This window comes from Carex rostrata, chromosome 25 (assembly GCF_964058835.1).
Source record: "Carex rostrata chromosome 25, lpCarRost1.2, whole genome shotgun sequence".
In the NCBI taxonomy this organism is placed as follows: domain Eukaryota; kingdom Viridiplantae; phylum Streptophyta; class Magnoliopsida; order Poales; family Cyperaceae; genus Carex; species Carex rostrata.
Window position 1 is genome coordinate 1,341,140 of NC_135942.1, and position 12,144 is coordinate 1,353,283.

The window sequence follows — 12,144 nt, forward strand, 5'->3', positions numbered from 1 at the left end:
AAGCATATGAAACATCGGGACGTGTACAAAGCATAGTATACATGATAGATCCAATTGCGGATGCATATGGAATCTTACTCATGCGGTCTCGCTCATCTTGTGTCGAAGGACACTGATTCTTGCAGAGACTTATGCCACTTGACATAGGTAAAGATCCTCTCTTTGAATCTTACATGTTGAATCTTTTCAACACATTGTCAATGTATGTACTTTGGCTCAATCCAATTAGACTTTTTGATCTATTCCTATAGATCCTTATTCCCAATATGTAATTTGCTTCACCTAAATCTTTCATTGAAAAACTACTTTTCAACGAAGACTTTACTAATTGAAGCAATGGAATATTATTTCCAATCAACAGAATGTCATCCACATACAAGACAAGAAAAACAAGTGCGCTCCCACTAGTCTTTTTATAAACACAAGGTTCTTCTTCATTCTTGATGAATCCAAATTCCTTGACCACTTCATCAAAACGAATATTCCAACTCCGAGATGCTTGTTTCAATCCATAAATAGATTTTCGAAGTTTGCATACTTTCCTAGCATTATTTGGATCAACAAAACCTTCGGGTTGTGTCATGTACACATCCTCGTTTAAGTTTCCATTAAGAAAAGCAGTTTTGACATCCATTTGCCAAATCTCATAATCAAAATATGCGGCAATTACTATAAGTATCCTAATTGACTTAAGCATTGCAACTGGTGAAAAAGTTTCATCATAGTCTATCCCATGAATTTGCTTGAAACCTTTTGTCACCAAACGTGCTTTGTGAATGTGAACATTCCCATTCATGTCAATTTTCTTCTTAAAAATCCATTTACACTCAATGGTTCTTACACCATTAGGTAAATTAACCAAGCTCCAAACTTGATTATCTTCCATGGATTGCATTTCAGATTTCATAGCCTCAAGCCATTTATCAGAGTCCGGGCTTACCATTGCTTCTCGAAACGTCGTAGGCTCATCGTTGTCCAACAACAATATGTCACGTTGTTCTGATATGAGCAACAAATACCTCTGAGGTACACGACGTTCCCTTTCCGACCTTCGTAATGGCAATGTCTCTTGTATAGGTTCCACAATGTCTTGTGGTTCCTCATGAGTAGTAGGAGTATCTTCTTGAGTATCTCGAATTTCTTCGAGATGCACATTACTCCCACTAACTCCTTTGGAGAGAAATTCTTTCTCCAAGAAGACACCATTTCGAGCAACAAATACTTTGTTCTCTGCCCTATTATAGAAGAAAAATCCATTGGTTTGTTTCGAATATCCAACAAAGAAACACTTATCAGATTTAGGTGTGAGCTTATCAGACATCAATCGTTTTACATAAGCCTCACAACCCCATATTTTAAGAAAAGACATACTAGGACGTTTCCCAGTCCATATTTCAAATGGTGTCTTCTCAACTGCCTTTGTTGGAACCCTATTAAGTGTGAAAGCTGCCGTTTCTAGAGCATATCCCCAAAATGATAATGGAAGATCAACTTGACTCATCATAGAATGAACCATGTCCAATAATGTTCTATTACTCCTTTTAGACACACCATTCCATTGAGGTGTTCCTGGAGGAGTAAGTTGTGAAACAATTCCAAATTGCTTCAAATGATCACCAAATTCTTGACTCAAATATTCGCCTCCTCGATCTGACCGAAGAGCTTTAATTGTCTTGCCAAGTTGATTTTGTACTTCATTCTGAAATTCCTTGAATTTCTCAAATGCTTCTGATTTATGTCACATTAAATAAACATAACCATATCTACTAAAATCATCAGTAAATGTGATGAAGTACTGAAAACCACCTCTTGTGACTGAACTAAATGGTCCACATACATCTGAATGTATAAGTACCAAAAGGTCATTCGCCCTTTCATTTATCCCAGTGAAAGATGTTTTAGTCATTTTTCCCAACAAACAAGCTTCGCATGTTTCAAGTGATTCCAAATCAAATGAGTTTAGAAGTCTTTCTTTATGAAGCTTCTTTATGCGTTTCTCACTTATATGTCCTAAACGACAATGTCATAATATAGTGGAATTCAAATCATTTGATTTGAGTCTTTTGGTTTGTATGTTATAGACAGGAACATCAAGATCTAGAATATAAAGCCCATTATGTAACGAAGTTTTGCCATAATACATATCATTTAAATAAAAGCAACAGCTACTGTTCTTAAATTTAAATTCAAATCCAAACATATCCAAACATGAAATAGAGATAATGTTTCTACTTATGGCAGGTACATAATAACAATTATTTAATTCTAAGATCATCCTGGAAGGTAGAGCCAATGATGCAGTGCTTATGGCCAAAGCAGCAACTCGTGCTCCATTGCCGACACGTAGCTGTACCTCTCCTTTATTTAACATTCTACTCTTTGCGAGCACCTGCATATTTGAACAAATATGAGCTCCTGATCCAGTATCTAATACCCATGAATCAGTTTGATAAGTAGAAATGTTAATTTCTATAACAAAAATACCTGAAGTGGAAGCTCCACTTCCCTTCTTGTTATCTTCCTTGAACTTCTTGCAGTCTCTCTTCCAATTACCAATCTCATTGCAATAGAAGCACTACGACTCAGTGGCACTGGCAACAGACTTTCTTTTGTTCAAGGTCCCACCCTGAACTTTGTCTTTGCCTTGGCCTTTTCCTTTGGCCTTTCCTTTGCCCTTTTTGCCTTTATTTCTGAAGTTCATTTCCTTCTTAACCAACAGGACATCATTAGGTTTCCTCAGGTTTTGTTTGGCTGTCTTTAGCATTCTATGCAATTCTGTCATTGACTTCTCCAGCCCATTCATGTTAAAATTCAGAATGAATTGATGGTAACTTGAGGACAAGGACTGGAGAATAATGTCAGTAGCCAACTCTTTACTGAGGGGATAGCCCAAATGGTTCAGATTCTCAATGTATCCCATCATCTTGAGTACATGAGGACTAACCGGGCTTCCTTATGCCAGTTTGCATTGATATAATGCCTTTGATGTCTCATATCTCTCAGTACGAGCTTGAACTTGAAAAAGTTCACGAAGCTGCACAATTATGTCATAGGCACTCAATTTCTCAAGCTGCTTCTGAAGCTCAGAGTTCATTATCGTGAGCATGAGACAAATAACATCAAGGTCATCATTCACATGCTTATCATAAATTGCTTGTTCTGTGGCAGAAATTTTACCATCTGTATCAGCCTTTGGTTTTTCAGGAACGGGTTTCTCTAGAACGTATTCCTTTTTCTCTTGCTTGAGAATAATGCGTAAGTTTCTATACCAATCTAAAAAGTTTGGACCAGTGAGTTTTGCACTATCCTTTTCAATAGCAGATCGCAACGTAAAAGTGGATGTATTTGCCATAATCTACAACAAAATAAATATGCAGAAATTTAGACTTTAAGTTTATGTTTTTAGAAAAACCTTTTAACTAAAGTTTTACTCCCATTATGTGTTTTAATGTCCCATATAAAACCACATAGCGGACCAAGATCCATATTTCACCAAATTCAAGTGAGCTTTGGCATCACTGCTTGAATTTAGTTATTTAGGTAAGCACTCCCATGCTAATTACATCTAATATAACTCTTGGTTTGTTCGAGGTGACATTCCATGTCGCGGCTCCTCAAACCTATGCCTCAAGTCCCAAAAACGTTTTGATAGCCTAGTTAAGTGAAACCAATTCTCTATATATAAGTATCCAACACTTATATCCTACCTCATTAAGATAACTAATGATACATTGCTTTGGCAAGCCCATCAATTAGCGATCGAAACCTTGATAGGTTAGAGATTTTGGAAAGGCATAAAACTTAATTTTTCTTTAAGGGACTTTGTTGTTTATTTTGAAAACATGCTATATAATAAACAATTAAATAATAACATGAACCCAATTCATTAGTGAAATAGTATGATCCATGGCATGACAATCTCCATTGTAAGACTCCACTTGACAATAGCCACCATCCATCTTTCATGTAATCTTCTTTATTCTAACCAAAATAACTACTCCAATGGCAATAAAGAAAATACATACATGTCCTAATTTTAACGGTTCCCAAACCGTATAAATGATACATAATAAGCGACATGCAAGTCACTTTTAATTATATAATAAATTAATTCATGGGGCACCTTAGGCCGCATTTACACACATCATTCATTCATTTATTACAACATATACACACAAGGCAACGGGATCATACTATTCACATATTCCATAACTACAAAACAAAGTTAGATATAGAATCTAATTCTAAATATGGGCTCATGTATAAAACAATACGAGGGGGTTTCCTTACCCCGTATATAATATCGGCGGTTAGAGGGGGGTAGCCCCCCTTACGAGGGTTTTAGGGGGCTTGCCCCCTGAAGGAAATTTTTTCTGTAATACAGTATATATTACTTAAACAATTTCTCTTCAGATTCATAAAATAATCATATATCATAATCAGTCTAACTGATTCGGTTTTCATAAAACAGAACTTTCAGATTAATTTTAATTAACCTAAAATTCGAATCAATCCAACTGATTCAATTCTGCCAGAACAATCTAATTGTTATGATTATTTAATTATTCCTTAACCCACACATAAATCACCAAATTAATTCGTATAATTTTAATCAATCCAATCGATTAAATTGATACGTTAATCTAATTAACAATCAGAAATCCATAATTAATTCTACACAAGTGGCTCTGATACCATTGTTGGAATTTCGGGTAGGTTATAGTGCAACAATTCAAAACAGTTCAAGATTTGTTCACTACCCGAAAACCAGAATCCAAGTATAAAACTAATTCTAGGATTAAAACAGAGTTTACCACTAGACGCGCAGCGAAATCTTCAAGTCTAGCAGTAGCCTTCTTCTCCTTTCCTTCGTGTCAGATCCACGCAACAGCCTAGCAATCACGCCTCTATCAGTATCCACACGAACAAAGCCAAAATCAACAATCAGTCGATATGCTAGTATCAATCTGAAAGCCCCGTCTTTTTCTCTTTCTTTCTCTCTTACGATTTCTGATATCTGTGGAACAGAATTTCTGGAACAACCAAAAACCGAACTGCTGCATGTATATTTATAATACTTATGCATCCATTCAGTTGCACCATCTGGATGCATCTCTTCAGAAAACGTGATCTGATCTCAGATCAGATCAGATCAGATCAGATCAAGAATTTGGGCCTAGCCCAATAAGACTTAATATATTAATTCAGCCCATATTATTTGGCCTGTATAACACTTCTTACAAAAGTTGCAAGTTCAAAATTCAAAAGGAACAATTTTTTTTGTAGATATTAAATAGTTGGGTGACTACTGACTTGACCTCCAATATTTACTCAAAAAATAATAATTAAAACATACAACCTAACACAGATAAACATTGTTTTAGCCATTAGATTTAAAATTATATTTTCAATTTTCAAATTTTCAACATTTATTAAATAAGTAACCATTAATTATACAATTCGACCACGCTCCTTATCTTTCATCATGTTTTAAAGCAGAGATCCCTAAAAGGCTTTATGAAAATAATTCTGAGAACATAAAATAGTTTTCTCAAAGTCTCTTCATCATATCCCTCTCCAAAAACATGAGTTAATTTTGGAGCAATGGTGTCTTTATTAAATGAAAGCAAACAAAAAAGACAACGAATTTACACAGGAATAAAAATAATAGACAAAGAACCAACTATAATCACAAAAGGGCAAAAGTGCCAGTTAGTACAAAATTAAGGACCCCTCCATGTGACTGTGTGAGTGATTTAGAAAAACAAGTGTGAATTGTTTCCTTCAGTAAATTCATCACTACAACTCATTTTTTGTGTGTCAACTGTCAAACATACCCTTTAAAGTAAGACAATTCAGCAATTATATTGTTATACAGTTTTTGTTAGAAACTAATTTTGTCAGAATACATATTGATGATTTTTGCTTCAAAAATAATAAGGATTGAACCATTTATTCCGTTCAAGTACTGAGTGACCAAATTAATGGTTCGGTTTACCTTTTCTGTCACACATTTGCACAAATAACGATACATAAAATTAGAAAGAAAATGACCGAATTATTGATTCGGTTACCACCTTAGAGCGAATTTTCAAAATCTGTCCCCCCTCCCCCCGCCCCTTTTTCTTCAAGTATCCCCCTTAGGTACCTGAGAGAGCATAATACTTCCAGTACTTGAGATTAAAATTAATTCGATGTCTACTTAGAATATAGGAGTCTCTTTTGAGATTTGTGCTAGACTGAAGACTCATATCTCATTTTACCCAGTCAGATATGGCATTAGATCTAAATTCCTTTTCTTCTTTTTTTTTTTTTTCAATTTTGTTTAAGAAAGCGACTGAATCGATGATTCGGTTAACTCCCTTTTTCACAATCTGCATTGCTAGTGATATGCAAGTGGGAACCTTGAACCAAATCAATATTTCAGTCCTTGTTGGAGGAAAAGTCATCAATCTATTTCCTAACAATAAATCGTTTTTTTAATTTCTAAAGAAAAAATGCTTCCAATGAAAATGATTTATGCCTCTAGTTTAGAACTTTTTAATTTCTTATAATATATCTTGGGCTTAGTTTTTTTTTTTAATTAAGTCTGACTGCAATAACTGATGGAATGAGAATATACAGTTGTTCTTGGAAATGACAAGGAAATGGGAGGTATCATTTAGAGAAAAAAATAATTATTGGAATAAATTGTACTGGAATATTCTCTGCTAATTTTAGAATTTTATTCTGTGTTCTGCAGATAAAACATAGCCCGTGAGCGTCTTTGCACATAAGGATAAAACCTGGTGCTTTTCAAAAAAGATAACCATAAGAAGTAAAAAATAATAGTTAAATAAAAGAAATTGCTCTTATGAATTAATTTTTTGTTGGATTATTCATATTCATTTTATTAGATGATCATGTTATTTTATTAAAATTTTCTAATATCAAATTACAAGGATATAAAAGTAATTTTATAATAATCCATATTTGTTATTAATATTTTTCATTATTAAAAAATAGAAACTAATTTTTAAAAATTATAAATATTGGGTAATATTTTTTGCAATATGAATATATAATGTACTTTGCTCATATCACAAGTTTAATATTGTTTGTTTATTCCTTTTCAAGCCACTAACATTTTTATATACTAATTAATAGATCTCAAATAAATTATCCCGTCACCTTTTTGGTCTAAAAACTAATACAATGCCATAAAAAAGAAACATTACACTTAAATGACACTTAAAATCCAGTAATTTTTTTTTTTGATAATGATGACAAAGTCTAATTTGAAATATAAAATGATTTGAGAATGATATATTAAAATTCAGTGACATAAAACATATTCCTTTAAATTTGATCCTGTATTCCGGTCCAAGTACAAAGTATTCTAAATTCCTACAATACGAAAGAATACTTTTTCCTTCTCTGACATATAAAATTCCTATAGTCCATTTTCTCTGAAGTAATAGATTATTTCTGTTTATCTTCTGACCGTCCGATTAGAATCTAGCCAATTCAGTCCGAGGTGGATCTAATCGGACGGTCAGGATATAGAAAGAAATATTCTTTTACCTTAGGTAAATTGAATTCTGATTTCATTGTTGGCGTCAGTAGTTCTCTGAAAATAAAAATAAAAAATAAAAAATCCAAGTAAGAACGCCAGCACCCAACTTTGACTCTTCAAGGTCTGGTCATTGATTGATTCCTCTCTCTCTCTCTGTCTCTGTGTGGCCTGTGCAGCTGTGCTTGAAGGAGAAAGTGTCATATTTGGAGCACATCTCACAGTCGGTGGTGAGTTGGAAGCTGGGAGAGACCCAGGGAAAGCTGTAAGTTGACCTGAGGTATCTGCTTGCTTACTAAAAATTGATAGCTATCATAAGTACCTAAACCTTTTGATGGATTTTAGTTGAATTGTTCGTTCGTTCGTTGCTTTTGATGATAACTTTAGTTCATGTTTCAAGGGTTTGATTTGTGACTTTTATTTGGGGATTTGTTATTTGCTCTGAGCTGTTGAATTTGAGGAGAAGGTTGCATATTTACAATAACACAGCTCTCTTTGCTTAATTGAAAGTCTCAAATTACTTTCTGTTGGTTGTCTTTCCTCAAATCTTACAATCACTCCTTTCTTTCTTTTTTTTTAAAAATCGATTTTTCACTTCAAAGATGGAATATTTGTGTTAAAGCAATTGTTTTCTTTGATGTATATGTTCCAATAATTGTACTTTTAAAACGGAGCATTTCTTATAATATCCTACAAACCAAAATTTCAAATCTTTATCTCTATCTCATGCTGAGTATCTCATAATATATTTTTTAAATGCAAACTAGTATTACATTATATTAATCCTTTCCGTGTAGATATATTAAAAAACCAGGAATTTGAGGTGGTCCATCCCTTTCTAAATAGAGAGTACGCAGAACTCCCATAGAAAAAAAAAATTTCAAATTAACTTACATTGGTTGCCTTTTCTCAATTGTAGCAATTGCATTGATTAGCTAATTCACGTATATAAAAGAAAAGGATCTGATCAATTTGATCAAATTTCGCTTTATATGTGTTATCGTTATATCTAAATACATTTATTACAGGAGTTGCCTTTTCTGATCCGACATGCTGAGTATGTCATTGATTAATTTTCATTAATGCAAAATAGTTAATATATAAAAGCTCTGGAAAAAGAAAAGCTTCTACCATGAGGTGGTGCATCCCCTTACTTAATGGAGAGAACAAAGAAGAAACTCCGATTGCAAAATCCTCATCAGTGCGGTCCGTGAGCACCAATTCCACAGACAGGGACTTCCGATCCGGGTCGGATTTCAACTCCCGAGATGTATCCGCATCCGATGCAAGTGCGGGTTCGCTGGCCCGGACCCAGTACCCAAGCTTCTCCCAGAGACCGACCAACCTGCGTGTATTCACTTTTCCTGAACTGAAGACTGCAACAAAGCACTTCAGCCGATCATTCATGGTTGGAGAAGGTGGGTTTGGGTGCGTCTACCGGGGCACAATCCGCGATTCTGAGGACCCGGTAACCCGAATTGAAGTTGCTGTCAAACAGCTAAATCGCAAAGGACTTCAGGCAAGGTTTCCTGTTCCCTTTCTGTATTATCATTAGTTGTCATTTGTTGTTACTAGAGAATTGTTTTGAAAGTGGGGCTATGGTACTATGCATAGCGTGGATTGATCCGTACTATGGATCAATGCCTCCGTTTTCAAAGTCCAAACAATCAATCTGAACCGTTCAACATAATCTCCGTATGAAATCTACTTGTAGATCAAATTTATATTTTTTTCAATATTTTTTTAGAAAGGTAGAAAATCACTTGATATAAAAAATTTAGACCATTCAAAAATATTGATTTTCTACCAATCTAAAACAATAGTAAGAAAATTTTAAATAATGTAAAATTAGTCTGCAGGTTCATTTTCATATGTAGATCATGTTGAACGGTTCAGATTGGCTATTTGAACTTTGAAACCGAAGATACTAACCCAATAGTATGGTCCAATTTGCACTATGCATAGTACTATAGTCTCACTCTTGTTTTGATTGATGTCTTGCAGTCGTTCCTCTTCAGCTTGAAATATGGGTGCAGTCCAGTAGTTTACATTATTTTACAGAGGTCAATAATTATTAACAATTGCATGGTTCAAGTGCAACTTGGCACATGCTGCTGCTTCTGTTACTTTTTACACTGCTATGATAGGAAGGCCAGTTGGCATAGTGAATTAACATCGGATATCCTGGCCAATGGCCTAAATAGAACAAAGAAATCATTTTTGCAAATTTATTTAAACATGAGATCGCAAATCCAAATAATTTTTTATCCAAAAATCAATTTCAGGGGCACAAGGAATGGCTGAATGAGGTTAATGTGTTAGGCGTGGTGGATCACCCCAATTTAGTAAAATTAATCGGGTATTGTGCAGAGGATGACGAGAGAGGGATACAACGCCTGTTGGTTTATGAATATATGCCGAACCGAAGCGTAGATGACCACTTATCACCTCGGGCTAATGCTACCCTTTCTTGGCCGATGCGGCTGCGTGTAGCCTTGGATGCAGCCAAGGGCCTAACCTACTTGCATGAAGAGATGGATTTTCAAGTAAATTTCATTAATATTTATGGAAGTTTTATGGAAAGTACCTTGTTATTTCTCAATATTATGAAAAAGAAAAGAAAATATCCTGCATTACCCAGGTCCAGAGTACTGACAACAAAATACTTCCTTAAAAAAAGAATGATATTTACGACGTGTACCGTACAATACCAATCAAAATTAAATTAGGGTTTCCATGTTGACCTAGAGTAGATGGTCTTTCAGAGATGTTACATACAGCTAGTAGTGCAAATTTTATTCTGATGATACAAATAAGATTATATATGTATTTGCTAAAAGATGAGCCATTGTTAAATTTCAGATCATATTTCGTGATTTGAAGACGTCCAATATTCTCATAGATGAGAATTGGAACGCGAAGTTGTCTGATTTTGGGCTTGCAAGGCAAGGACCAGATGAAGGTCTAAGCCATGTTTCCACAGCGGTGAGCACCTTTTGTCTCTTTTTGGAATATTTAATAATATATTACCCATTTGGTTTCCTATTTCTAATCAACAGGGTTGATTGTCCAATAGAACTACTTGCTTTTTAAGAAAGTGTAGGATGATCTTTCAGTTCAAACCCCCCTCCCCTCCCCTCCCCCCCCCCCCCCCCCCAACCCAACCACCACCACCACCAATAAAAAATAAAGAAAGAAAATAAAAAAAAAATAAAACAAAGAAAATGAAGGATGGTTATACTTGATAGTCATTTGTAAACTGTGTTTCAGTCTGGTGCACCCAGATACGAATCAACGGCACTGTAATGCTATATTATAGTTCTGGTAAGCAACCAAGATCGCAGTCCGTACATGTACTGCCGCATGACTGTACCAGTTAGCCCAGGTAAGCAACTTTTTTTTTTTTTATTGAAAGCCCAGGTAAGCAATTGAGGCAACCGGTAATACCCAGTACATACAAGTCCCAGACCTTCCTGGTACAGCATCAGTTTCGGTCTATTCGCACCTAGATCCAACCGAACCTTAATAAACATTAATCATAGCGTTGTTAATTTAATTTAATTTTTTATTAAAGACAAAGTTGTTCCTTTTCCTATTATAAATAGGTCGTTGGGACACTAGGTTATGCAGCACCTGAATACATCCAGACCGGTCGATTAACTGCGAAGAGTGACACATGGAGCTTTGGAGTGGTTCTGTATGAACTCATAACGGGTCGGCGCCCTATAGACAAGAACCGCCCGAAGGGTCAACAGAAGCTTCTAGAATGGGTCAAACCCTATATCTCCGACATTAGAAGATTTCGAATTATTGTTGACCCAAGGCTTGAAGGCAATTATAATATAAAAGCGGCTGCAAAACTTGCAAGTGTAGCTAATAAATGCCTTGTCAGGTTGCCAAAATCCCGACCAAAGATGAGTGAGGTGTTGGAAATGGTACGTGTGATAGTTGAAACATTTGAAACTGGGCCCCCACAACCACCACTCTTGAGTAATGATCTGGCAGTGATGGACTCAAAAGAGAGAGAGGCAAACAAGAAGGAATTTGATTGGAAGAGGCCATTTCGCAATTTGAAGAAACTTGGAGGTGGTCATAGTAAAATCGTTTGGAGGGGTTGGAAACTGGAAATTGTAGAAGCATGCTGATACCTAAGCTTGTGGTTGATTAATGTAAAGTATGAGTTGTTAAATGGTGTAGTTTGTGTTTACTTTGATTCCGTTTACTTGTGAAAATTAGAGGCAAGAGGCATAGAGGTGCCGTGTTGTGTGTTTGAAAATTTGAGTGAGTTGATTTTCTTTAGGTTGTGAAAAATAGAAGTTGAAATCACAGGAGAGGTGCTACGTAATATATGATTGATGATAAGAGCATAGATCGGTTGAATGTTTAGTTGTTGTTTCTGTGTAAACATTTTTAACTAAAGGTTTGTTCATTGCTGGAATTTGGTTTCAATGTACCAAAGCAAATGCAATTACCAAAAGACCAAACTTTTCTGTGAAAACAATTTAGTACCAGTCTGACCAGAACACAGAAGAAAGCCATGAAATGTGTAAATTGTGAGGCCAAATTTTTCGGTTCCGTACCAGTATGTTCAT

The 12,144-nt window shown here is 35.2% G+C and overlaps 1 protein-coding gene across 4 annotated transcripts; it reads left to right on the forward strand.

Annotated features, from left to right (window-relative positions):
• Positions 1 to 7,684: 7,684 nt before the first annotated feature.
• Positions 7,685 to 11,943, forward strand: LOC144576198 (serine/threonine-protein kinase PCRK1-like). 4 transcript variants are annotated; one of them, XM_078326497.1, is made up of 5 exons: positions 7,685 to 7,832; positions 8,646 to 9,071; positions 9,838 to 10,098; positions 10,415 to 10,537; positions 11,158 to 11,943. In XM_078326497.1, exons 2-5 carry the CDS (start codon positions 8,685 to 8,687, stop codon positions 11,695 to 11,697), a joined length of 1,311 nt encoding a protein of 436 aa, XP_078182623.1. In that variant the 5' UTR covers positions 7,685 to 7,832; positions 8,646 to 8,684; the 3' UTR covers positions 11,698 to 11,943. The 4 variants fall into 4 exon arrangements, with proteins under 4 accessions (XP_078182623.1, XP_078182624.1, XP_078182626.1 ...); XM_078326498.1 differs by having other exon boundaries at positions 7,700 to 7,817; XM_078326500.1 differs by having other exon boundaries at positions 7,705 to 7,832; positions 8,672 to 9,071.
• The last annotated feature ends 201 nt before the right edge of the window (positions 11,944 to 12,144 follow it).